The sequence below is a fragment of the Pseudoliparis swirei genome, chromosome 16 (genome assembly GCF_029220125.1).
Source record: "Pseudoliparis swirei isolate HS2019 ecotype Mariana Trench chromosome 16, NWPU_hadal_v1, whole genome shotgun sequence".
NCBI lineage: Eukaryota > Metazoa > Chordata > Actinopteri > Perciformes > Liparidae > Pseudoliparis > Pseudoliparis swirei.
This window is the reverse complement of record NC_079403.1, coordinates 20,917,317-20,945,286: the sequence shown is the minus strand read 5'-3', so window position 1 is coordinate 20,945,286 and position 27,970 is coordinate 20,917,317. Positions and strand designations below refer to the sequence as shown.

At 44.7% G+C, this 27,970-nt stretch overlaps 1 protein-coding gene across 1 annotated transcript; it reads right to left on the bottom strand.

Moving 5' to 3' along the window:
* Positions 1 to 14,809: 14,809 nt before the first annotated feature.
* LOC130206504 (cytochrome b5 reductase 4) lies at positions 14,810 to 26,963 on the bottom strand. The gene is made up of 15 exons (XM_056434503.1): positions 26,478 to 26,963; positions 26,213 to 26,366; positions 24,677 to 24,777; positions 23,931 to 24,006; positions 22,588 to 22,669; positions 22,432 to 22,489; positions 21,761 to 21,854; positions 21,021 to 21,053; positions 20,796 to 20,918; positions 19,720 to 19,860; positions 18,921 to 19,067; positions 17,592 to 17,742; positions 16,923 to 17,009; positions 16,053 to 16,214; positions 14,810 to 15,378 (listed from the first exon to the last, which is right to left on the bottom strand). The coding sequence occupies exons 1-15, from the start codon at positions 26,559 to 26,561 to the stop codon at positions 15,324 to 15,326; spliced, it is 1,548 nt and encodes a 515-aa protein (XP_056290478.1). The 5' UTR covers positions 26,562 to 26,963; the 3' UTR covers positions 14,810 to 15,323.
* Positions 26,964 to 27,970: the final 1,007 nt, after the last annotated feature.

Sequence of the window (27,970 nt, the reverse complement as noted above, 5' to 3'; positions counted from 1 at the left end):
CGAACTTCCACGGGTCGTCATGGTGATGAGGGACTCCTTGGGACGCTCCGTCAGAACTGCTCCATTCCAACTTCTTTCTGCACCTGCTCGCTGACTGTGAACTGGTGCGGATTTGTTGGCGAGTGAAACCCTTGGTTTAATAATCAGAGTTGAACTCCTGACATCTGGAAGTGAGAGCAGCTGTTGCAGTGAGCAGAACATGGCCTCCTCTGGTTTGTGGCGTGAGGGATTCCTGCTGAGTATCGGCATCGTCCGTGTGCTGGATGAGCGCTACGGTAAAAACACTCTTCATCGAGAAGCTTTGGTGCATTACTTTATGATATGAAGCGTATATAAGATCAAACAAGGACACCGATAGTAACTTTAATGTAATGTTCATTACAACCAACAGCAATGTGCCAGTTTTTAAATGTGATGTACTTTGTTGTTTTGATATAAAAGCTTTAGTTATCTCAGTTACATTCAAGCTAATGACTAAAGTCTCAGTTACATTTAAGCTAACGAATAAAGTCTCACAAACTGCATTTTCATCTTTTAATCTGATTATAAACCTCACTTAAATAAAAGTATAGAACTGGCACCATCTTGAACATGTTATTGTAATAGTCGGCCAGTAAATCTGGAGGACATTTACATCTTATTTCATTCATGTCACTGTAAAAAAAAACTATTTTAGTTGTTTATGGTGAAAAATAAAGTATTACAGTAACTGTAAATTTGATTGTAATCTGTTTGATATCATAATGTGTAATAAAGTTTGTCACATCATTCATCATGCTCGACTCAAACCAAATAAATGATCTAAAATAAGTTTGTGAATATTGATGTTTGTGTGTGTGGGACTGAGCTTTGATGCTATTTTAACTTCTTCATCTGAATTGGATTAGTTCAGTCATGTCATCCTGACTAACGTGACTAATGTGTTCCTCTTCTTGACTCCCCTATCAGTTACTATGCATCCACCAGATCGCTACATCCAGATGGTTATGACCAACCTGAGGAACCGTCCTCTGAGCAGTGACAGCATTGACTCCATGAGGGACTCGATCATGAGCTTGTACCACAACCTCACCACAGGGACCAAAGAGTATCCCATCATTCCTTTCAAAGGGTCCTTCAGCATACGGCCAGAGTTTAAGGCCTGCGGACCAGGAGCAGAGGAGAACACCACACCATGCCACCTGATGGAGGCCCCATCAGGTCTCATGGTGCTCCCTGCAGGCTCCAGCTCTCCTCCTACACCAGTCATGACTCCAGCTCTTCCTGAGCAGGCGGAGCTGGGAGCCCTGAAGGGGGACCGCCGGAACTTTGTCCGACGCACGGAGGTTGACGGCAGGACTGTGACTCGAGTCATCTCTCCGGTGTACCGCTCTCCCAGCACTGAGCTGCAAAACCGCTGGAGAGTGAGTGACTACCGGGAAGATGGCCGAGTCCTCATGTCTGTCCTCTGTCGATTCACAAATCGCTCTGTGCGGTGCGCCCCGACTCTGAGTCAGGGCACCAAGAGAAAGGACATCAGCAGCTGCCCGTCTCCTCCAAAGAAACGCCTCCGAGTCTGAGGGGACGCTTGAAGGGAGGAGACGGACACTGTTTGGGTCCTGAGCGACCTTGCAGGGCCGGGGGCCCCAGGTAGCGTCATGCCCCGGGGCCCTTGAGGACAGACTGCCCCACATGGACCCTATACAGGGCCGGGGGCCCCAGGTAGCGTCTTGCACCGAGGCCCTTGAGGACAGACTGACCCACATGGACCCTATACGTGGGGGGGGGGCCCCAGGTAGCGTCTTGCACCGGGGCCCTTGAGGACAGACTGCCCCACATCGACCATATACGGGGGGGGGGCCCCAGGTAGCGTCTTGCACCGGGGCCCTTGAGGACAGACTGCCCCACATGGACCCTATACGGGGGGTCCATGGAGACAGCTGCCCGTGCTCCTCTGCAGCATCACAGACACGTTGTCGTCCTGAACTTCATCCCGTCTGTCATCACATCCAGAATCCAGCTGGACTCCAGGTCTCCACAAGTCTGCAAAGAGTCACAGCTCCACGAGTCCGCTTTGACATGGAAGCTGCTCCGTCCTCCTCCTCAAGGAGGTCATTGAATGCACCTCCGACCGACAATGAAGGAATCCTCCCAACGCGTTTGATCTGTGGACTCACAGACTGAACATCCTTTATGTTCGTGTTGAAGCTGCTTTTGCCTTTAATAAACTCGTTTTCACATGAAGTTACAGTCTGTGTGTTTGTGTTGATACTCGGCACATGTGGAGAAAACGGATGACTTCCTGTACATTTGAACCTGCACAGAGTATTTATTGTGATCCGTTGTGTCCAACCAATAAAAACCAGGATCAAGTCTAAAAGGTCAAAGTTACGACTCAGTGACTCGTCTAAAGTTACATCACAGCGGTCAGCAAGTAGAATCGTGTTGTTAGAGGTTTCAGTGTGGACGTTTCCACCACTGCAGCACATCTGGGTGATGAAGTGGGTTTTAACAGGAACAGTCTGCATGAAGCGTCATGTGTTCTTCATCTGATACTTTCAGCCAGACTCAATAAATAGAAGACCCTTTAAAAATGTTTTCCAGAATTCTTTTTTATTAAGAAGTCTTCTGCAACTGCATCCATGTACCTGGGACAATAGGCTCCAGAAATATCCTCTCAAAAATCCTCTCAAAGCAATTCTGTATTTATATATTGCATATACACCAGTTTACATAATCTTATTCATGAGACTCTGAGGCTAAGTATTATTTGAATGATCGTACGGACCTTTACAATGTTTTCACTTCTGGTTTTTATCGTGAATTTATATTTCAGACACACTGGCCACAATCATAAGAACTGTACTGCACTGAGATTTTGTAACTGGGGGGGGGGGGGGGGAGGCTGCATAGAAATACAATGTTCACAAACAAAGGTTTATAAATTAATCTCTCACTCACTCACTCAGAGGCACACTCTCTCTCAGGCACTCTCTCTCTCAGGCACTCTCTCTCTCAGGCACTCTCTCTCTCAGGCACTCTCTCTCTCAGGGTGGCGTTGTGTTCAGCCCTGGAAGGCGTGCAGCTCCTCTTCACTGAAGCCCTGCTGCTTCAGCAACCTGACAGGGAGAAGAAGAGGAGGAGGAGGAGGAGTCACGGCTGAGAACAAGACGACGAGCATCGGTGTCCTCTGAGGATCTTTCGAGTCGGACTCCTTTATATATTTCGCAGACATATATTGCGAAGACATTTGCTCGGCATATGTATCGCGTCTAGACTTTTTTTTAAAAAGCTCTTGGGAGGTATCCCCGAAACCCAACAGGAAATCAGCCAATTCTGAATTTAGTGTCCCCCGGCCTCTGGACTGAAGACAGCGTGTTTAAAATCACAGCCAGAGCGCCACCTGCTGGCTACATGAAGTTACTGCTGCTGCACGGTGTCTCGCCACCTCCAGAAAGTGAACTAGAGTCACCTCGGACTTGGTGTGCGCAACGTTACGACCTTCATGATGCCAAACTGAAAAAATGCGACACATTAGTCGCAATTAAATTAAATTAAATTAAATTAAAACATAAACATTCAAATCATCAGAGTTATTTGTGTTTGTGCTGTAAACATTCATTCGGGAATATATTAACGGTTTAATTCATTCTGTACACGAGGTCTAAAGAAAGAGCCTTTTCTATTCCTTGGGAGTTTTTCCTGATCTGATGTGAGGTCAAAGGTCAGGGATGTCAAATGTGTACAGATTTGTAATTTGTGATATTCGGCTGTACAAATTACACTGAATTGAATAATACACACCCGAGTGTGAGCTCTGTGAAGGCAGTGGGGCCGCACACACACACGTAACACGTGGAGCCGTCCGGCCTGCTGAGGAAATTCTGGAGCATGGGCTCGTCCACCCTTCCCTTCCCGCCGGTCCAGCTTTCACAGGGATCGGACAGCACGTACTCCACCTGAAACCTGACACACACACATAAAGGACAAAGACAGCGAGGCTCAGGTGTAAGCAGAAGCATTTGTAAAGCTGCATTTCACTGCATTAATACAGATGTGGAGGTGTCTCCTCAACGTGTCCTTCAGTTTGTCACGTTACGCCTCGTTTTGACTCGTAGAGAAAAGTGTTTTCAGTCAGTGGAGGGAACGTATCGACACACGACTGATGGGACAAGTTACCAGGGACTAATCAGAGAGCTTCAAAGGATGGACTGGTAACAACAGCGGCCCCTTTGTCTCCCGCTTTCTGCCGGTCCATCTTTCCTCCACCCTCACAGCCCTCGGACACATTCCACACACACGTGGAAAACGGATGACTTCCTGTACATTTGAACCTGCACATAGTATTTATTGTGATCTGTTGTGTCCAACCAATAAAAACCAGGATCAAGTCTAAAAGGTCAAAGTTACGACTCAGTGACTCGTCTAAAGTTACATCACAGCGGTCAGCAAGTAGAATCGTGTTGTTGGAGGTTTCAGTGTGGACGTTTCCACCACTGCAGCACATCTGGGTGATGAAGTGGGTCCAGCAGGAACAGTCAGCATGAAGCGTCATGTGTTCTTCGTCTGATGCTGTCAACCATAAATTGTTGGAGGGCTCTTATTAATACAAACTACATTGTGACATTTTCGAAGTTTGAGGCATAAAAAAATCCCCACAAGAGGTGAACATTTGAACCACAGCTACTAATAAATCAAATAGTTGTGACGACTTACAGGAAGTCAGATATTACAGGATACAGGAGTATGTTTTATACATTTATTCGTATTATAACATTTTTAAAAAGACAAGAAACAATCAGTTTCAAGCACAATCACTTGATATTTGCTGCATGTATTTGTCATAAATATGTCGGTGACCAAATACCATTCACAAGTGAGTTTATTATGAAACCTCATTGTGATGAATTGATGAAGAGTTCAGCTCAAAACATAACTCATCAAATAACTTCTGTGTAGATGAAGAATATCTGGAGAAAGAATTCAACCAATCGTAGTCCTTGTGGCTCAGATTGGAACCAGGAGGAGGGTGTGACAGTGTTACTGCTGATGCTCTGTGTGTGTGTTGAAACACTAAAAAGCCATTTGGAGTCAACAGCTCATCCAACCTGCATGTTTGAAATATTGAGGACACCAGGAGTAACTAACCCACACAGGGAGAACATGCAGTCTCCAGGCTGAGAGGTGACAGTGCTGAGGGCCCCCAGTTATAGACAAGTTACCTTTGAGACAATAATAGATCCAAGGGGGCCGTGCAGAGAGGGAATGTAAAGAAAGGAGAGGAGATGGGGATCAGAGTGAGGATGTAAAGAAAGGAGAGGAGATGAGGATCAGAGTGAGGATGTAAAGAAAGGAGAGGAGATGGGGATCAGAGTGAGGATGTAAAGAAAGGAGAGGAGATGAGGATCAGAGTGAGGATGTAAAGAAAGGAGAGGAGATGTAAATCAGACTGAGGATGTAAAGAAAGGAGAGGAGATGAGGATCAGAGTGAACATGCCTGTTCAAGAGGCTCTGATAACTCTTCAACCATTACGGCCTCAGAGAATAAGGTATCCAGCTCCTCCTCTGAGTGAGGGTTGACCATCTGTGTATTTCTAACATGCTCTCTCTCTCTCTCTCTCTCTCTCTCTCTCTCTCTCTCTCTCTCTCTCTCTCTCATATGAAGCACGATACCAGAGAGTTGAGGTGAGCAATAAGACGTTACATGTTTGATGGAGCTAGTTGGATCACAGCTCAGTATTGAGCTCTGTCTGGTCGTCTGTCTCCCCCTAGTGGCTCTAACTGGTACAGTCCTCATCTACGTCACACATAGATGTGACCACGCTGCTGGGCATGTCAATCTCACCGGCTGCAGGACCGTCAACAAAATGACTCCTTTTTAGATGGCTAGAGACAAACAATGAGCTCCTTTCCTTCCTTTGATTTGTTTTCCTCATTAAAAGGTTTTTAAGACGTGACTAAAATGATTACTCCTATAGATACCAGTTTCTTACACCTCATCATTAAGACCTGGTTGTATGTTTGGCCTGCCTCTCTGTCAAGTCTCCAGCCCTGCTCACTTCCTCCAGGCCGTGTATTCTCCTCTAAATCCTCAGACCTGCCATCCTGCAGCAACCACCGGCTGACCTGAGAGCTTCTTGCCAGTCTGGTCACCGGACATCGCCTCCCAATTTCTCTTGGCCTTGCGGTATTGAACCCATCAGGCTCCCTGCCAGTCTGTCATCCTTGCCATTTGCTTCTGGCATTTACTTTCCAGTGTCTGTGATCTGATGTACCTGAAACCGGACCTTTTGGACTTTGAATGTGTACCGGATTGGACTGCCTTCCCAGGACCAGGGATGGATTAACGAACGGGCCTACCGGGCCCAGGCCCAGGGGCCCATGAGCTCAGGGGGCCCCTAAGCCAGAGCCTCCGTGCGTGACGTCGCTGTTATTAACATTGTATTGATATGAATATGATGATATGACACGATGCGCCGTAGCCGGTATATGCCAGGCTTAAGTCATTCATGTCAGTAACAAGGCCCCAATAGTCCTACTCAGGGATGGATTACCGAACGAGCCGACCGGCACCAGGGGCCCATGAGCTCAGGGAGCTTTTGCACGACACATACACTATGCTGATTTGCACGACATGTTTCGCTTTACCTTTTCTTGCTTCTCAGTTACGGATTTTTGTAAATAGTTAATTTAAGAATTTAATAAATTATCTTTTGAATTCAAACCTTAACTCGGTGTGGTCTCCCTACTATGTTATTTCCACCTTGAGCCGTGTGGTTGTAACGATTACAAACGTTATTCATTTAATTCATATAACCGAAGTCCCTGCTATCATATAATTCGCGTTATGTTGTCTGCTCAGCTCCGGTATCGTTGTTCCATACGGACTGTTTTGTTAGCGATTTTATTTTTTTATTTTTTTGCGGAGGTTGGCCTTGACACGTCCAGGCCCAGGGGCCCGTGGTTTCTTAATCCGTCCATGCCCAGGACCCTGGCCTGCGTTACGATTCCTGTATACGTGCTCCTCTACGAGCCTTCACCGTGGCAATAAATTACAGATTAATTACGTAATCTGTCTGCCAGTCATATTATATATGTAAAGAGACCCCCCCCCCCCCCCCATAAACTGGAAAATGTTGCGGCTGACAGGGAAGTCTGGGACAGCCTGCTGGGTCTGCTGCCCCCGCGACCCGACCAAGCGGATGAGAATGGATGGATGTAGGTTAGAATATTATTTACGTTCATTCAGCATTTTTTCTTTTAGTCGAATAGTGTATGATTGGTGGATATGGAGGTTATGTGTGTTTTTGCTGTTGTTACATTTTTAAGTGTTAGAATACTGTTACACTGTGTTATTTACTATGTGACGTGACCAGCACTTAGGCGAAGCGCCTAATGGTGACAGGCTCTCTCTCGGGGATTTGAACTGGGTTGCAGGGTGTGTTCAGTGTTTACCCCCCCCCACCCCCCCCCACAGGTCATACACAGGCAATGAAATTTAAATGATCCCGAAATAAATTATTAGAATAGAAGAATATTTCATTTTGAGTTTGGTAAAAATGAAAAGTATAAAATGTTTAATTAAAATGTGTCATTTAAAATGTAATTCATGTTCTGTCTTAAAGGTTACAACCTATTTCACTGGCAGAGCAATCAACGAACTAAAGAAAAATAAAAGAAAGATTAAGTCAGTAATTTGAGTTGTCTTCACGTCCTTTGGAAACGGTGGACAGGAGTTGGACTTGACATTGTTGTTAAGCACATTTGCTGAGACAACATCGATTAAACATCAACCACAAAAACCCATGTGTGCATTAGGGTCAGATAGATCCAAACCACCTGCAATCAATACTTAACTAATAGTCTAAGTAACACTTAAAGCCTGATTAATTGTTCAGGGACAATAGAACAAGCTGCACACTTAGAAATGATGTATTATGACCTTTATAACGATGGTATTAGCAAACAGTTCCCCATACGTACATCAAACAGGTAAATATTAGCAATAATCTGGAAATGTGCCCAACATGCACTCTCCTTCCAGCTCCGGTTTGGTTTCCACCACATCCTGAAGGAAACATCTAAACACTCCACTCTGTTCACCAGCTGCTGTCTTGCAGGTGGTGTGCAGTGGGTTCCTCAAAGCGGCTTTTATCAGAGATGATGGCCGAATGAAATACATACTTCTTTAAAAAAAATCATATACCTGCAGTATGTGTGTAAGATCCACTAAAGCACATCTCTATATGGTTCGGGCATCTGATTTGGACGCCTCCTGCACGCCTCCCTTTAGAGGTTTTCCAGGCACGTCCAACTGGGAGGAGACCCCGGGGAAGACCCAGGACACGCTGAAGGGATTATATGTCCCGGCTGGCATGGGAACGCCTCGGATCCCCCAGAATAAGCTGGAAAATGTTGCGGCTGACAGGAAAGTCTGGGACAGCCTGCTGGGTCTGCTGCCCCCGCGACCCGACCCCGGACCAAGCGGATGAGACTGGATGGATGTAGGTTAGAATATTATTTACGTTCATTCAGCATTTTTTCTTTTAGTTGAAAAGTGTATGATTGGTGGATATGGAGGTTATGTGTGTTTTTGCTGTTGTTTCATTTTTAAGTGTTATAATACTGTCACACTGTGTTATTTACTATATATAATGGGACCATCGCTTAGGGGATCGCCTACTCCTCCCGCCAGCCGTGTGAGGAGGGCCCGTTTTAGATTCCTATACTTTTTACTTTATTTCGCTCTTGTTTTTTGTTTATGAAGACAATGACAGAAGTTTATCCTAGAGATATCCCTTTTGTGCAGTCCACCTGCATGACTTATATATTTATTTCAGTCCTGAGTTCTACTCACTGTTTTATTTCATTATAAAAAGTAAGATTTTTTCATTATTTTACACTCAACCCAATGAGGCAGGAGCGTGCCGGATCGTGTTCCTTGGTCAAAGGCCTCGGCCCGGTGTTTTCATTGCTTCAGTTCACCTGAAAAGGTCATCAAACAGGATTCCCCTCTAAAGGTCTTTTCTAAGCTCCTATTTCAGAGCTTATTGGTTTTATTCAAAGAAGGCAAAATATACAATACAGTAATTGTTTTGTTCCTAGAATAGGTATTCCTTTTAGGACTTAAAACCGAAGGTTCTCCGCAGAATGCTGGAGCGGGGCATAATGACTTTTAGTTCGTTTGGAGTAGGCACAGTCATATATGGGACTGACAGAGTGCCTGAACGGATAAAGTGGATCCTTTCCCACTGTTAGCAATAGAATGCTTGTGCATTTTCGCAATGAGAGTGGCAATGTATGTTAATTTTTTTATTTTGGTCTGCAAAAAAGGTGCAGGCTCATCAAAAAGATTTAGTATATCCCAATCAGCATCGGTTGTATCCTCCGGGGATCCAGGAAGGACTTCTTTGATAGGCTCCTCGGTCCAGACTTTTATGAGGTCGTCGAAGTCCGTCTCGGTCTGTTTTCCGCACCGGTTATGTTGTATGAGATGAGGGGTCGTCGTAGGAATATACCTGACCCGCTCTTTCTTGGACCTCTTTTTGGCACGTCTATTGGATCCTCCTCCAATACTCGCCATGGCTCTGGGGGAGAAACAGCTGGAACCTCTGGGGGTTGCTGTTCCTGAGATGGGAACCATGTCTGTAAACATAATGGTTATTCTATATATATAATATATATATATATATATATTATATATATACCCTGTCCATGGATCTATTACTACCATGTGTGTCCCGAGAATTCCTTGAATGACTTCGCTGACGGCCTATTGCAAATAAAAACATCATTATAGCTGGGAGACCTGAATGTTCTGGTATAATAAAGGATAGCTCCTGGCCGGTGAGTATAATAATAACATTTTCTTAAACTCTTTGTGAAAACAATAGTCTAGTTTTGTTTTATTTGATAACAAATATTAAGACATAAGTTGCCCATATCAAAGTGAGGTTGGTTGAGAAGTAAATGGAAAAAAGAAAGAAATATTAAGGCTACAGTTCTTTTCTAGGAATGTAGCAATACATCAACAATAATTATTAATGTAGTATGGTTTCCTAATGAATTAATAACTTGTATTTATTTATTTTAGTGAATATATGTTTTTTTCAACCCTGTATTACAAAAAATACGTTCCCCCAGACCTAAAATGGTCTTGTATGTATTAGTTTGCATGCATATCAGTGGAAGTTGAAGGGTAGATCATGTTTTATTAACAATTCCCAAATTATTTCCCAGATTTTTCCGGGTACCTGCTCTTTTTGTTTGATGAGAAGTAAACATGCCTGTAAATAACGCCATGAAGGGTTTATTGTTTTGAGTTGTTTGACTGTTTAGCATTTTCCTTATTGATTTTGATGTATGCCTTTTATATTGTATTGTTTGAATAAATATAGACGTTTTATACTACTTCCGCTTAACAGATAAATCGGACTTTTATTATGAAAGGTTAAAAGGAAGCGCACTTTTTTTTAGGTTAAAATGCGAACATTATGGTATAGATTACGGACAGATGCGCATTTTATAACAAGTTTAATAGTTGATTTGACCCGTATGGGACTAACTCTGTTAAGGTGGTGATAGTCTACGAGTTTTATTAATGTATTGTCACCTAAAGAAAGAAAATAAAGGAGCGTCACCAGCAGTAAGTCTTCACGCCAATTCATATGATCCGTTACAACGCTTATTGCTGTCAGAATACGCAGGCGAAACAACATATAACATAATAATAAATAAGACTAGAGGACGCTTTTTACAATTCATAACAGCATTGTAGAAAAGAGAGATAACAAACGGCAAAGATACGTTGATCAGAGACGTATTTGTAATTATAATACGTCAAATACAAACGTAATCTGGAGAGAAATACGTTTCAGTCAAACGTAATTTGGAGAGAAATACGTTTCAGTCAAACGTAATTGCAAATTGTATTTTACGTCTGGGGGAACGTAATTTTTGTGATACAGGGTTGGGTTTTTTTCTTGATTTATTCCTCAAAGTATATATTTTCTATTAATGTCATCTCTAAATTAAGGACACAAATAAATGAGTGTCCTTCGGGACAGAGAGAGGAGGAAAGACATCAGAATGTGAGACACACACCCCGTGTATTTGTATTTCCGTTTGCGGAGTTAATTTTAAAATGATAAATAATTATAAACGCGTTAAAAAGGCTTGTCGGTTGAGGCGCGCGCTCCGGAAAAGAAAAGAAACATCTGTTACGTCATTCACTGATCGGCCTCAGTAGTTTTAACACAGTGCGTATTTATATTATTGATTGAGGTCTTCGGACACACCGGGACCTTTATGAATGCACCGGGACATTTATGAATGCACCGGGACCTTTATGAATGCACCGGGACGTTTATGAATGCACCGGGACCTTTATTAAAGCTCCGGGACATTTATGAATGCACCGGGACCTTTATGAATGCACCGGGACCTTTATGAAAGCACCGGGACCTTTATGAATGCTCTGGGACCTTTATTAAAGCTCCGGGACCTTAAAGCTCCGGGACCTTTATGAATGCACCGGGACCTTAAAGCTCCGGGACCTTCATGAATGCACCGGGACCTTAAAGTTCCGGGACCTTCATGAATGCACCGGGACGTTTATTAAAGCTCCGGGACCTTTATGAAAGCTCCGGTGCGTCTGAAGCACATCTCCCGTCTTGTTTTCCTTCTGCGTGATCAACATCAGCAGCATCACTGCAGCTCATCAATGCAACGCTTTATTAATAAACCCATTGAAATGTGCTTTCAGTCTGGAACTCAATCATTTTCTGTTGATGTGCTATAATAGTTACAGCTCTGATGTTATTAGGGTTGAATCATTCACAATAATATCTCAAACGCATTGACTGAGATCGTATCGAACTTCCACGGGTCGTCATGGTGATGAGGGACTCCTTGGGACGCTCCGTCAGAACTGCTCCATTCCAACTTCTTTCTGCACCTGCTCGCTGACTGTGAACTAGTGTGGATTTGTTGGCGAGTGAAACCCTTGGTTTAATAATCAGAGTTGAACTCCTGACATCTGGAAGTGAGAGCAGCTGTTGCAGTGAGCAGAACATGGCCTCCTCTGGTTTGTGGCGTGAGGGATTCCTGCTGAGTATCGGCATCGTCCGTGTGCTGGATGAGCGCTACGGTAAAAACACTCTTCATCGAGAAGCTTTGGTGCATTACTTTATGATATGAAGCATATATAAGATCAAACAAGGACACCGATAGTAACTTTAATGTAATGTTCATTACAACCAACAGCAATGTGCCAGTTTTTAAATGTGATGTACTTTGATGTTTTGATTTAAAAGCTTTAGTTATCTCAGTTACATTCAAGCTAACGACTAAAGTCTCAGTTACATTTAAGCAAACGAATAAAGTCTCACAAACTGCATTTTCATCTTTTAATCTGATTATAAACCTCACTTAAATAAAAGTATAGAACTGGCACCATCTTGAACATGTTATTGTAATAGTCGGCCAGTAAATCTGGAGGACATTTACATCTTATTTCATTCATGTCACTGTAAAAAAAAACTATTTTAGTTGTTTATGGTGAAAAAAAATGTATTACAGTAACTGTAAATTTGATTGTAATCTGTTTGATATCATAATGTGTAATAAAGTTTTCACATCATTCATCGTGCTCGACTCAAACCAAATAAATGATCTAAAATAAGTTTGTGAATATTGATGTTTGTGTGTGTGGGACTGAGCTTTGATGCTATTTTAACTTCTTCATCTGAATTGGATTAGTTCAGTCATGTCATCCTGACTAACGTGACTAATGTGTTCCTCTTCTTGACTCCCCTATCAGTTACTATGCATCCACCAGATCGCTACATCCAGATGGTTATGACCAACCTGAGGAACCGTCCTCTGAGCAGTGACAGCATTGACTCCATGAGGGACTCGATCATGAGCTTGTACCACAACCTCACCACAGGGACCAAAGAGTATCCCATAATTCCTTTCAAAGGGTCCTTCAGCATACGGCCAGAGTTTAAGGCCTTTGCGGACCAGGAGCAGAGGGAGAACACCACACCATGCCACCTGATGGAGGCCCCATCAGGTCTCATGGTGCTCCCTGCAGGCTCCAGCTCTCCTCCTACACCAGTCATGACTCCAGCTCTTCCTGAGCAGGCGGAGCTGGGAGCCCTGAAGGGGGACCGCCGGAACTTTGTCCGACGCACGGAGGTTGACGGCAGGACTGTGACTCGAGTCATCTCTCCGGTGTACCGCTCTCCCAGCACTGAGCTGCAAAACCGCTGGAGAGTGAGCGACTACCGGGAAGATGGCCGAGTCCTCATGTCTGTCCTCTGTCGATTCACAAATCGCTCTGTGCGGTGCGCCCCGACTCTGAGTCAGGGCACCAAGAGAAAGGACATCAGCAGCTGCCCGTCTCCTCCAAAGAAACGCCTCCGAGTCTGAGGGGACGGCTTGAAGGGAGGAGACGGACAATGTTTGGGTCCTGAGCGACCTTGCAGGGCTGGGGGCCCCAGGTAGCGTCTTGCACCGGGGCCCTTGAGGACAGACTGCCCCACATGGACCCTATACAGGGCCGGGGGCCCCAGGTAGCGTCTTGCACCGAGGCCCTTGAGGACAGACTGACCCACATGGACCCTATACGTGGGGCGGGGCCCCAGGTAGCGTCTTGCACCGGGGCCCTTGAGGACAGACTGCCCCACATGGACCCTATACGGGGGGGGGCCCCAGGTAGCGTCTTGCACCGGGGCCCTTGAGGACAGACTGCCCCACATGGACCCTATACGGGGGGGCCCCAGGTAGCGTCTTGCACCGGGGCCCTTGAGGACAGACTGCCCCACATGGACCCTATACAGGGGGGGCCCAGGTAGCGTCTTGCACCGGGGCCCTTGAGGACAGACTGCCCCACATGGACCCTATACGGGGGGGGGGCCCAGGTAGCGTCTTGCACCGGGGCCCTTGAGGACAGACTGCCCCACATGGACCCTATACGGGGGCCCCAGGTAGCATCTTGCACCGGGGCCCTTGAGGACAGACTGCCCCACATGGACCCTATACAGGGGGGCCCCAGGTAGCGTCTTGCACCGGGGCCCTTGAGGACAGTCTGCCCCACATGGACCCTATACAGGGGGGGCCCAGGTAGCGTCTTGCACCGGGGCCCTTGAGGACAGACTGCCCCACATGGACCCTCTACGGGGGGTCCATGGAGACAGCTGCCCGTGCTCCTCTGCAGCATCACAGACACGCTGTCGTCCTGAACTTCATCCCGTCTGTCATCACATCCAGAATCCAGCTGGACTCCAGGTCTCCACAAGTCTGCAGTCACAGCTCCACGAGTCCGCTTTGACATGGAAGCTGCTCCGTCATCCTCCTCAAGGAGGTCATTGAATGCACCGCCGACCGACAATGAAGGAATCCTCCCAACGCGTTTGATCTGTGGACTCACAGACTGAACATCCTTTATGTTCGTGTTGAAGCTGCTTTTTGCCTTCACATGAAGTTACAGTCTGTGTGTTTGTGTTGATACTCGGCACATCTGGAGAAAACGGATGACTTCCTGTACATTTGAACCAGAGTATTTATTGTGATCCGTTGTGTCCAACCAATAAAAACCAGGATCAAGTCTAAAAGGTCAAAGTTACGACTCAGTGACTCGTCTAAAGTTCCATCACAGCGGTCAGAAAGTAGAATCGTGTTGTTAGAGGTTTCAGTGTGGACGTTTCCACCACTGCAGCACATCTGGGTGATGAAGTGGGTTTTAACAGGAACAGTCTGCATGAAGCGTCATGTGTTCTTCATCTGATACTTTCAACCAGACTCAATAAATAGAAGACCCTTTAAAAATGTTTTCCAGAATTCTTTTTTATTAAGAAGTCTTCTGCAACTGCATCCATGTACCTGGGACAATAGGCTCCATAAATATCCTCTCAAAAATCCTCTCAAAGCAATTCTGTATTTATATATTGCATATACACCGGTTTACATAATCTTATTCATGAGACTCTGAGGCTAAGTATTATTTGACTGATCGTACGGACCTTTACAATGTTTTCACTTCTGGTTTTTATCGTGAATTTATATTTCAGACACACTGGCCACAATCATAAGAACTGTACTGCACTGAGATTTTGTAACTGGGGGGGGGGGGGGGGGAGGAGGCTGCATAGAAATACAATGTTCACAAACAAAGGTTTATAAATTAATCTCTCACTCACTCACTCTCACACTCTCACACTCTCTCTCTCTCTCTCTCAGAGGCACACTCTCTCTCAGGCACTCTCTCTCTCAGGCACTCTCTCTCTCTCAGGCACTCTCTCTCTCTCTCAGGCACTCTCTCTCTCAGGGTGGCGTTGTGTTCAGCCCTGGAAGGCGTGCAGCTCCTCTTCACTGAAGCCCTGCTGCTTCAGCAACCTGACAGGGAGAAGAAGAGGAGGAGGAGGAGTCACGGCTGAGAACAAGACGACGAGCATCGGTGTCCTCTGAGGATCTTTCGAGTCGGACTCCTTTATATATTTCGCAGACATATATTGCGAAGACATTTGCTCGGCATATGTATCGCGTCTAGACTTTTTAAAAAGCTCTTGGGAGGTATCCCCGAAACCCAACAGGAAATCAGCCAATCCTGAATTTAGTGTCTCCCGGCCTCTGGACTGAAGACAGCGTGTTTAAAATCACAGCCAGAGCGCCACCTGCTGGCTACAGGAAGTTACTGCTGCTGCACGGTGTCTCGCCACCTCCAGAAAGTGAACTAGAGTCACCTCGGACTTGGTGTGCGCAACGTTACGACCTTCATGATGCCAAACTGAAAAAATGCGACACATTAGTCGCAATTAAATTAAATTAAATTAAAACATAAACATTCAAATCATCAGAGTTATTTGTGTTTGTGCTGTAAACATTCATTCGGGAATATATTAACGGTTTAATTCATTCTGTACACGAGGTCTAAAGAAAGAGCCTTTTCTATTCCTTGGGAGTTTTTCCTGATCTGATGTGAGGTCAAAGGTCAGGGATGTCAAATGTGTACAGATTTGTAATTTGTGATATTCGGCTGTACAAAACACACTGAATTGAATAATACACACCCGAGTGTGAGCTCTGTGAAGGCAGTGGGGCCGCACACACACACGTAACACGTGGAGCCGTCCGGCCTGCTGAGGAAATTCTGGAGCATGGGCTCGTCCACCCTTCCCTTCCCGCCGGTCCAGCTTTCACAGGGATCGGACAGCACGTACTCCACCTGAAACCTGACACACACACACATAAAGGACAAAGACAGCGAGGCGCAGGTGTAAGCAGAAGCATTTGTAAAGCTGCATTTCACTGCATTAATACAGATGTGGAGGTGTCTCCTCAACGTGTCCTTCAGTTTGTCACGTTACGCCTCGTTTTGACTCGCAGAGAAAAGTGTTTTCAGTCAGTGGAGGGAACGTATCGACACACGACTGACAAGTTACCAGGGACTAATCAGAGAGCTTCAAAGGATGGACTGGTAACAACAGCGGCCCCTTTGTCTCCCGCTTTCTGCCGGTCCATCTTTCCTCCACCCTCACAGCCCTCGGACACATTCCACACACACGTTGATTGTATTGTAGGGTGTGTACAGATCACACACACACACACACACACACACACAGAGAGAGAGAGAGAAACACACACACACACACACAGAGAGAGAGAGAGAGAAACACACACACACAGAGAGAGAGAGAAACACCCACACACACAGAGAGAAACACACACACACACAGAGAGAGAGAAACACACACACACACACACACACACATAGAGAGAGAGAGAAACACACACACAGAGAGAGAAACACACACACACATAGAGAGAGAGAAACACACACACAGAGAGAGAGAAACACACACACACAGAGAGAGAGAGAAACACACACACACACACACAGAGAGAAACACACAAACAGACACACACACACACACACACACCTCTCACTCCCAGCAGCCAGTTCATCCAGTTCGCGGCGCCACAGGATGTCCTCCTCCCGTCGGTTCAGAAAGAGCAGCTTGGTGTTCCTGAAGGCAAACAGGTCGGGGGGGGGGGGGGGGGGTCAACAAGGCAACACAGTGATAAACGAGGAGTACGTTCTCCACACAGGAAGTGTGCGCGTTCTTTTTGCGTCGTAGTTATTTATTAAACATCTGGATCTTCCCCAGCAGACATTTATCTCCTCACATTCACTTTCAATGTTAAAACGTCTCATTCAGACCCAGAGCAGCAATATTAAAGCTTGATATTAAAACGCTATGAGGAGAGTTGCTCGTTGGGGAGAAGACGTGACCAGTCGGACCCGTGGAGCTGACTCTACATTCCACACGCAGGAGAGTCAGACCACGACAAGTCGGTTTAATGTCACGTGAGCAACAAGTGTGGTTTAAACTTGGGCATTTAATGTTCCTCACGGCTTTGTTCAGATATTACATAACATGTATGAAAAAAGACGAATGGTTTCGTGATATGCGGCACATATTGTATTTGTATCTGCAACTCTCTCCACACATACAAACACTTATAATACAGGTTTATAAACTCTCTCTCTGTAGTACAAGAGGATTAAAAACAGAAATAAAGGCTCCGAGGCAACAAATAGTCCCCACTTGATGGTGTCCCCGTCCTGTAGGGCCAGCTGGATGAGGCGAGCCATGGGCGTGAACCCTGTGCCCGCTGCCAATAGGTAGAGGTGTGTGACATCACGAAGGGGGCGGAGACTGAAGGGACCCTCTGGACCACTGACCGATACACAGCCCCCTGGAGAGAGAACGACAGAGACGTGAACAAAGTCCTGGAGGCGGCCGGCCGGTCGAATCATCTGAATGAGACACGGGGCGAATACTCAACGAATAAATCATCCTGCAGCCGCTTTCAATATTTATTGAGACTTTATTTAGTTTGTGTGCCACACGTCATTCCAGCTTATTTCATAACCTCCGTTGCATTCATAAAACAGGCCTATGGTTTATGTCATGATGAGTAATAGACAGAATATCTGAGAGGTTAGTTTAACTAAAATATGATATACGATATCATTCGATGTCTGAGCTCGGCGATGTGAGACAGAGCTCTCTTTCAGGGTTTATGTCCGTGATACGAGAACGAGTTTTTACGACATTAACCCTTCAAATGTACCGACATCTTTTACCCTTTTTGACCCCAGCAATTAAAACCTCCAGAAAATTATTAGAATTTATATTGTTTCCCAAGTTGAAGTGTCAGGTACTTTATGTTTGTTTGTTGACTCCCTAAATAGCCCTTCAAATAAATAAAAATGTTGATATTTCTTATATATTTTACAGTGAAAAACCGCCTGGGGTCAAATTGACCGATGCGTACAAGTTGTGTACAGGACATCGAAAACATATCATGTGAATTTTATGTTTTTCCAGTTGTCCCCAATAAATTAGGAAAAGTCATGAAATATGAAGCAAAAAACATGTCAATCATTTTTTTAGAGATGTTAAACATTGAATGGGGTCAAATTGACCCAAAAGGTAATAGGAGGGTTAAAAACGCGAGCGAGGGAAAAGCCGTCCGCCGCGTAGCATCTTTGGGGGGCGGGGGAGGGGGAAGGCAATAATAAGTGTCTCCTGGAGGGAATTCAAAGTGCCACACTCGGTTTGTTCACATGGAAAGTGAATCCTGGCTCCCGCACAGCTGAGAATTGACAGCGCGAGGAGTCGTGAATCTCAGTTCCTGAAACCTAGAAATAGAAACAGAGGCGCAACGTCCTCTAATCCAAAAACGTGGAAAGGCGAAGCTATCCGACGAGCACACCGGCAGCCCCCAGAAATGCATCCGAGGGGTGTGTCACACACACCGACTGCAGAGTGCCGCCTTACTGAATGAAACACACACACACAGGTCGATGGACTGCTTCCAGCCGTACATCTCGGCCTCTCTCCCACGTGATCCGTGACACATCCACGTACCGACGGGCAGGCCGTTGAGATGAGGGGTGAGCACTCCGTCGGGGTAGACCTTGATCATGAGGTAGAGGTCAGACTCCTGGGAGACGTGGTGGGAGGCGGCCGCCAGGTCCTGGTCTACTGGAGTGTACGGCCTCACCACCTCCGTGTCTGGGAAGGGACACAAACAGGAAGTCAAACCTCTTCCTCTTTGTCTCTTTGAGTTGTCAGTCTGGTTGAACCTACACGTTCACGACTTGTTTATATGTAGCAGGGCATAACATTACATTACATGTCATTTAGCAGACGCTTTTATCCAAAGCGACTTACAATAAGTGCATTTCAACCTAGAGTACAAACTAAGAAAAACAAGAATACAGAAAGTAACATTTCCTTAACATAGTCGAACTACAAAAGTACCATAATAAGAGCCATTTAAGTGCCACTGAAGTGCTAATCTGTGTTTTAATCCAGATATAGTCAGAAAAGATGTGTTTTTATTGTTATACACATTGTAATCAGTGGATTTCATGACTTTTAACCAGATTTCCATGACCAAGCATTTTGTGAAATCCCGGTCTATACATCGGTATCCCTTAAATGACAAAAATGAACGAGAGACAATAGTTTGATTGTAATCAAATTTTGTAAATGAACATATAAATATAACATTACCAAAACCTTTGGTATTACATTTTTTGCCAGGTCGTTTTAGAATTCCACGACTTTTCCAGGTTTTCCATGACCGCACGGACCCTGATTGTAGAAGTACAGTTCAAAGAGACAACAGACACTGTGTCCAGCACAGTCTTTGGTTCCTCACCTTGAATGAGGGCTTTGAGGTAGACGTGTTTTCCGACGGGCACGTGCATGACCGTCCCACGAGGCAGTTGCAATCGGAACACGTGGGTGTCGTGGTTCACCTCGGTCTTGGACACCAACACGCAGTCCCGATAGTGGAGAGCTGTGAGAAGGAAGATCATTGCTGTAGACTGGAGTTCAACACGAGGAGCTCTGGTCCCAGCGAGTCCTCAATATACTGGGCTTTTGCTTGGTCAGCAAACCTTTCAACAGAAAGACGTGCCGGAATTCACTTTAATCTTTAAAACCACAATTGTACTGTTCCGTCTCTTGAAGGGATGACACTTTATTCTTATTTTGTACAAAGTAAAAAGTGAAAAAAACATTTTAAAAAACACTGTAATCTATTTTGGAATTTCAGCAGCAGCCTTTGACATCTCCGCTAAAAGCACTAAATTACGTTGAGTGTGTGTTTCGGATTACATTCATAAAATACTCTTATTGTCTAGTTTTTTTTCTTATGTGGTTGAACTCAGTGCATTTTCCTTTGGCGATGGAGCTGTATTACTCTGCTACTCCAGCCACAACATTGAGGATTTGTCAGGTCTTTGTGACGGGGTGAGGCTCAGGCGCAGGGAGACAGGCTGGACGCAATATAAATAACAAAAAAGCACTCTTTAATGAGGCAAAACAGTTTACAAAAAAACAAGGTCCCAAAGGGGCAGGCAGAGGATCGTCGGTCAGGGCAGGCAGGATCAGATACGACAGACAGGACGACGGGAAAAAGACACGGAACTATAGACGACAATCCGACAGCAGACAAGGGAAAGACTGACACAATATATAGGGGGGGGAACAGGTGTACGACATCAGACAGTAACGAGACAAGCGTGGCTGAGGGCAGGTGCAGGGAATTAAACAATTAAGACAGAGAAGACACAGAGAAGACAGAGGAGACACGGAACACAGGAGAAACAGAACCGGGTGTTACAGGATTAAGTCGCTGATCACCTGCAACTTGAAGTGACCGACTGGTCCGCCATTAACGTTGAAGGAAAAAGGCAACGGAGAAGTGGAAAGGTTTAGAAAGGATCTCACCTCTGTCGTTTTTGCGTAGAAATGTATTGTGAAATGCCAGAGGCTGACCGAGGCGGCTCCATTTTCCTTTCGCCTGTTTGCGCATGGTGACCTGGATCTTCCCCACGAGGAAGGCGGGGTGGACTGTTGGAAGACACGACGGTTTTAAGAAGAAGAAGAACGTGACAGTTACACAGATTTTGCCGATATTATCCATATCTTCCTTAAATCGAGATGTCGTCTCACCATTAACATTTCCCTCAACGTCATCAGCCAGACCTGGAAAAGCATGAACATAACACGGACGTCACAACCAAATATGGAGAGTAGGTATAAATACTGTGTCCATGTCAAATCAGAATATTGCACATCATGGCTCATGGTCCTTTCTATTATTTGGTCAGGGTTCATTTGTGCATGGTGAATCCCAACCAGACTGAAAAAGAAAACAATCAAAGATTCCAGCATATTGTCCACAAAAGGGATGCACAACCAAATTCAGTTCCAGCCAGTTTGTGACACAACAAGCACATGACAAAAAAACACACACAAAAAACACGTATTAGTTGGACTTGGATTCAGATGAGCCCAACAGACTCTGGCTTGAGGCCTTAATACGACATGCAGTACTTATTGTAATGTCTCCTATAGTGCACTTTATTAATCCCACATTCATTGTGAAGGTGTGACCAGGCACTAACAAGCAACACATAATAATGCAGCAATGTGTAGGTATGGCAGCTATATAGATTATTTTAACACCAATTGCTTTTTAATTCATTATCAAAAAGAAAAGAAAAAAAGAATAAATTCGAAACTGTTAATTAATAAAGAACCGCGAAGGCAGAGCTCATCATATCAGGTGTTAAACAGGAAGTTACAAAGGGCTTTGTAGATTTTTTTTTTTTTTTAAACCGCAGTGTCTCACTTCTTGTTTTTTCGGAGAAGACGGCGCCTTCAAACGCAGAAGGCCGCACTCTACTCACGTAAATGTATCATGTAGGACATCTTCCCCAGCAGCACCTCCAGTCGGAGAACCCCCGCCTCCAGGTCAACAATGGTGCAGCCGGAGCTGGGGATCTGAGAGAGAGGAGACGCGTCATCTCCATCCACGGATCCAGGGATCTCTTTTGAAAGCTCGACCATCAAACTTGTATTAAAATACAGTTTTCATCCTTCAAACGTGTATTCAAACAGACCGGTTGCCGGCTTTAAAGCTTTCAGTAACAACGACCAAGTGATGTCTGGCGAATAGAGGGTAACAGTAATAGTTGCCTATTCAAAAGGCTCGTCTGTGAAATGCCTCTAATTATTGGATACTACCCATCAAAAAAACGGGCTATGAAAATGTATTTCAGCCCGCGTTGAAGTACTTTCCCTTTCAAATACAACAGCACATTGATATTTCTGTAAATGCACTATGCCCAAAGCATTTCTCAGAAATGTATAAAAAACAGGGATGTGTGCATGTCTAACTGGTGCTCGTATAATCTTCAGTGGGGAGCAGCGGGGCTCTGAGTGGAAGAGTTAGTCTGGCTTTATGGACATTTAATATTTTAGTTATGTTTAATAAACTCCTTTTCAGGAGCCACCATCATCTCCCTGCATGCCGTGAGGACTAAGTAACCCATGGGCATCTGGATGCTCGACGACTTACCTTTCTTTTAGCATAAACAACCAGATGAACAGTTGCATCCGTTTGGAACCAGTCGTACCTGCACAGACAATAATATCACCGAGCGTGGATACGTTTGTTAATCGTCTTCATTGTAGGATTTTTCTTTTGTGTTTTATGTTCCACGTTGTGTCGTACCGCGGCCGGGAGTCTTTTTCTGTGGGAGCAGCCATGGACGTAGGGGGGGTGAGGCTGGTCTGTGGGGAAGACGGGATCTTAGCTGAGGAGGAAAACAGAACTTAATGCCAGCAACTACTGAGGCGTACCACACTTCTTTAGACCTCCAGGCAGACACCGTTGTTTCCACTTCTAATACTATATCTAAAAAAGTCAAGTTGTTGACACATGCTTGAGATGATCATTCCTACACAACATTTACTGTAGGTCTGTCTTTTTTTATATCTTACATGTGCAACACGTTTGTCGAAACAATCTGTGAAGTAGCAGTTACAGCCCTCAGTCTAATTTGTGATGTTGGGCTCAATTGAATAGAATTGAACTGAATACCTATGTGTCTTTATTTTCTAAGTCAAACACGTGGCTTACCAGAATGTACTTTCAGCCTACGATACAAATGGTATATCAGAACACATCAGTGGACCCGCCCCCCTGAAATGGCCCCCCGCCCCCCTATAATTGTCTCTATCATTTCATCTTCATTTATTTATTTATTTGAACAGGGACCGTACACATCAATCAACCCTGTTTTAGCTAAGGCTACATTTTAACCTAGTCCCTGTCTGTGGCCATAACTAAGGGAGAAAATGGTTATCACAAAAACATCATCAAAAGCAATAAACATACAGCTCCAGATAACAACAGAAGTAATTGAAAGTTCCCTTTCCCAAACAACGGGCCTTTGTTCTTTTATTAAACCAAACGGCCGTCTGGCATGTCATCTGTCTCTACATGACCACTTCTCCTCGGCTCTCTGCATCGCGCCTCCGGAGCTCCGCCCCCATGCGCACACAGGCGAGCCCGCTCCCACCAGCCGGCAGAGAGCGTCCAATATGTCGCGTGGGAAGCAAAGCGATACGTCGGCTTCTTCACAATTGGTTTGCTGCTTTAAACTATCGCCAATTAAAGCGATCCGGCTGTCACTTTTAAAGCCTGCCGTTCATGTATTTGCAGGTCAAGACGAACATCCGCAACAGGCTGCAAGGAGACCATCTTGCAGCCGGTCTGGTCTCAATAGAAATGGGCCAGATGTTTCCGACTTCCCATGTCGAGAGGCTCTGGAAATGTTCTTTCAAAAGCCTCGAAAAATATACCGCAGCGACAAAACGTGCAAACTTTGTGGTTGTCATAAAACGAAATTAACACCATGTTCCCTTTAAGTGTTTGTGTCGGTTGGTCGTCCCCCTCCCCCCCCCCTGAAGCTGTAAACCTAGGGGAAACACTGCACAGTGTGTGTTTTGAGTGCTGAATAAACTGATGCAGAGATACTGTGTGTGTGTGTGTGTGTGTGTGTGTGTGTGCACCTTTAATGACTGTCGTGGCCATCCTACCCACCAGGCACTCTTTCAACATGGACTCGTAGTTCACCCAGCGATGGACCTATGCGCAAACACACGCATTACCATAGCAACACATACAAACCCATCAAGTCACCCATACCAAAATGAAGGCGCTTACAGCACGACAACACACCTTGCAGCACTCACAAGACAGCCCAAATGAAATATGTGGCTGTCCTCCTGGGGCTTGTTTTAACTCCCGGTGACCTTTGTTTGAATCTACTTAAATTCACATCATTTAGTTTGCTCTAAATGACTTCCAAAGAGCAAGCAGGGGACCAATAATTATCAGCGTAGAATATTATATTTCATCAGCAAATTCAGCACCAGCTTGACACTAAATGGATTTTATATGGAACATGAAATAAATAAATAAATCAACATGAAAACATTGAAATACTTGCTTGCTCGTGAATTAAAAACACACTTATTCTGGATCCACTGATTTCTAATTCAGAAACTTTTGTGCGAGTATTTTTAACAATGGATGGCTGCCAACAGCTGGTGCACTTGATGTTTTCATTGAGGCGCATTAGCAGAGCAGCTGCCAGTATGAAATCACACAACACTCCCTTCACTGGCTTAACAAATAAACGTTAGATACATTTTAGCCATCAAGTCGAAAAGATGAGTTGCTGTGTGACATTAGTACCCAGGAATACAGCGCTGCACACCTGTATGTTTAAAAAGCACTCCATCAACGTCCATACCTGGTCAAACATGTCGGTGCCATCTATCCCAGCTGCCTTCATCAACTCCTCTTCCCCACCAGGGTGGTAGTCCATGTAGGGGGTCACATTGTAAACCATACCTGAGAATAAAGAGAAAGAGACAATAAAGCAGAGCTTTATGTTCCCAGTGCGCTCTGCTGAGAGACAAATGATAACATTTAACCAAAACAAGATGTAAATGTGGAAATCCTGGCAAATTACATTTACGCAGAAACATTAAGGATTAAAGATAGAAAATCAAAATATAAGAAAGCAGAGGAATGTAAGCAGATATATATATATATACATATTCATATATACCTACAGATATATATATACACAAACATATACACACACATATATATATATATATATTACCTCACAATAATGACATCATCTCATATCATATAAACCAACTGCAAAATATATTAATTCGATAAATCCCCCAAAAATGTTATGCATGTGTTATTGAACACATATAAACATGTACATTACTTGCACTCATTCATAAGTAAAGCAATCATAATATTTAATGGACAGTGTTTCCCTGATGTAGAATTGTTAACGTGAAGATGTCGGTCATATTGCCCAGGGATGGTGTTGTTGCTGCTGTTTACATTCCTTCTTATTCAACTTGAAGAAAAATGGCAAGAATGTACGACTGTTTATGTTTTGTTTGTCATGTCTTCACTGTAGCGAATGGGCAACAACGGCATTGTGCAACCCTGCTACTTCCTGCAGTACAATACTGTCCAAATAATGCTGAAGAGGGTGTAGGAACACAGTCTGTTACAACACTGCTTTATGCAGACAGAGGGTTTGTAACTAATTAACAAAAGTTGAGACACCTGTTGGAATTGTTAGCATCAACTTTTAAGGCTTAATTTACTTCCAGAACAGCTGCAAGTCGTTAACCTATGACTTGTTCCCTGAAAAAGGCATTTTTGTATAACTCTGAAATGTACAATATGTTTCACTTTTTTGGTAAGCTAAACTTTTTTTGGGTGTTTAACCTTTGGCAGTTTGCCGCTTACGTATGTACATTTTCAGGTTATTCACTGGACTTGAACTGCTTAAATTTCAATCATAACTGGAAACATGGGGGTGTTCTAAAACGTTTGACTCGTAGTGTATACATGTGAGATAAAACACAACTTTTGTTTCATGCGCGTTCTATTGGAAACATAAACACAAATGACAACAAATAGATACATGTAGGTGATGTCAACAGGCTCTGGGTTGTTTTGCATTAGTCTAACACAGAATGCACCTGAGCCTTTCATGCAGTTGAGGAATATCTGCAAAATAAAATCTCTTGTCACCCGATCAATGGGAATGACTGATCCAGTGGACATAAAGTATCACATCTCCTGACTCTAAATCGTACTATTATCAAACGTAGGATCAAGTATAATCAAGCTGACATCAAGTACTCCCCAGCCTGCTCAAGTTGACATTTAATTTCCCCTTGGGGATTAATAAAGTATATATCTATCTATCTATCTATTTTATTCATCCGCTTCCCCGGAAGCTCACCTCGTATGCAGGTCCAGCAGTCCTCTCTTGTGTTGTGTTTCTGCAGCTCTTCCTGGGTGACTTCGATCAGTCGCCCCCTGAGCCCCGTCAGGTCTTTCCCACTCTTGGAAAACCGAATCCAGTCCATCAGACTGTGGCCCGGCTTCAAGGCCACCTGATGAGACAAGAGCAAGAGTCACGTCTTCTCTCCCACTTGTAACTCAACCCGACGGTCTCTGGAGGGGTTCGAAGTGAGTTCGTTAGCGAGTCCGAGACCACTTCTTACCTTGTTCCTCCCGGACTGGCCGGACGAACCGACCCGCTGCTGGGAGCGCGGCGCAGGGAACGACTGGGTCGGGATGTTCAACATGTTGGCGACGCTCCGGAGGCAGCTCCAGTTTCGAAGAAAACCTATTCGACCGACGGCAGTTTAGCACAATGGCACATGCACGGGCGGGTGTGTAACGTAGTCACACTGGCGACTAGACGTCAACGCCACAAGTACAAGTCCCCCTCCTGTTGTCACACATCTCGGTTGAAACTGTGTTGAGCAATGCAGCTTAGCTATCGTTAAAAGGCTGAGCTGAGCCGAGCTAGGCTAAGAAGACATTACGCGCGTGAGTGCTCCACGAGCTAAATACAGCTAACTATACATCGTTACATTTAAATTAAGTAAATACGTGCGCTGTTACCAAAATATGTATAAAGCAAATTCATAAGTTAAAAGCTATATTGATTAATCCCTTCCATCATGTAGAGACTACACTATTTGTCGCACAATTCGATGACACCGTCAACAAACCGCGTCATCGAGACGCGACGGCCCTCTGTGGCCCCCTACTGGCCGCATCAAATATGAAGCCAGCATAAGACGAAGCCAGCGGGCATTTACGACGAGGCAATGAGCGAGAAAAAAATGTGGCCGTTATTTTATTTTTCATTGCGTTATCTCTTCTTGTACTACACATACACAGATATTCTGACATGAATTGAAGCTAACGGACTGAAATGCCAATAATCCACCTGAAAGAAAACGGTTGAACCGAGTGGCGAAAGAGCCCCGTTGTCCACTGTCACTGTCACTGTCATCCTCTTCCGAGTCTCCGTGGTTCTCATCATAAGACATGGTGAACGCAAGGTGTGTCACCCGGCGTTGACATTGTATCTCCCTGAATGGACAGTGTAATAAAGTGCGCCTCGGACTTTCATCATTGTTCTTAATAAGACCAAGATGTGTGTCTGTCACGGATCAGCAGCTGTATGTTATGTAAGCTCGGGGCTCTAAGAGTGCATCAGTAGCAGCAGCAACTATAGGACGTCCAGCAGTAATTAGACTTCTCACTTTTACAGATGGATCAACGGACCAGCAAACGCATTCAACAGGGTCTGAGGAGTGGGATTTAATAAGAGAGCCGCTCATTGTTTGGATTGTCGGCCATCCTTTTGGAATTAGACACAAGTCAGCAAGTTAGTTTCAGCAATATTTGACTTTGCAGTGATTCAGTGTCGGCCCTTACAGGCTTTAGACAGAGGTCACGAGGAGCTGCTCTCTGAAATCTAGTTCATTAACTCCAGAGCGGTTAGACGAGGACACTACATCTCCCGGAAAGCCTCACCTCTACATTTAGGTCAGTGGCGTAGTGGTGGTTCACGCAGACTCGTCACCCAATAATGCTGCCACCACAAGGTTGTCCATGACATCTGCAAGATTAACAATTTTAGATAATTTATGTCATGCAAGTCAAAAGCAGAGATCTAAACATCGAACAAAAAGTTTGG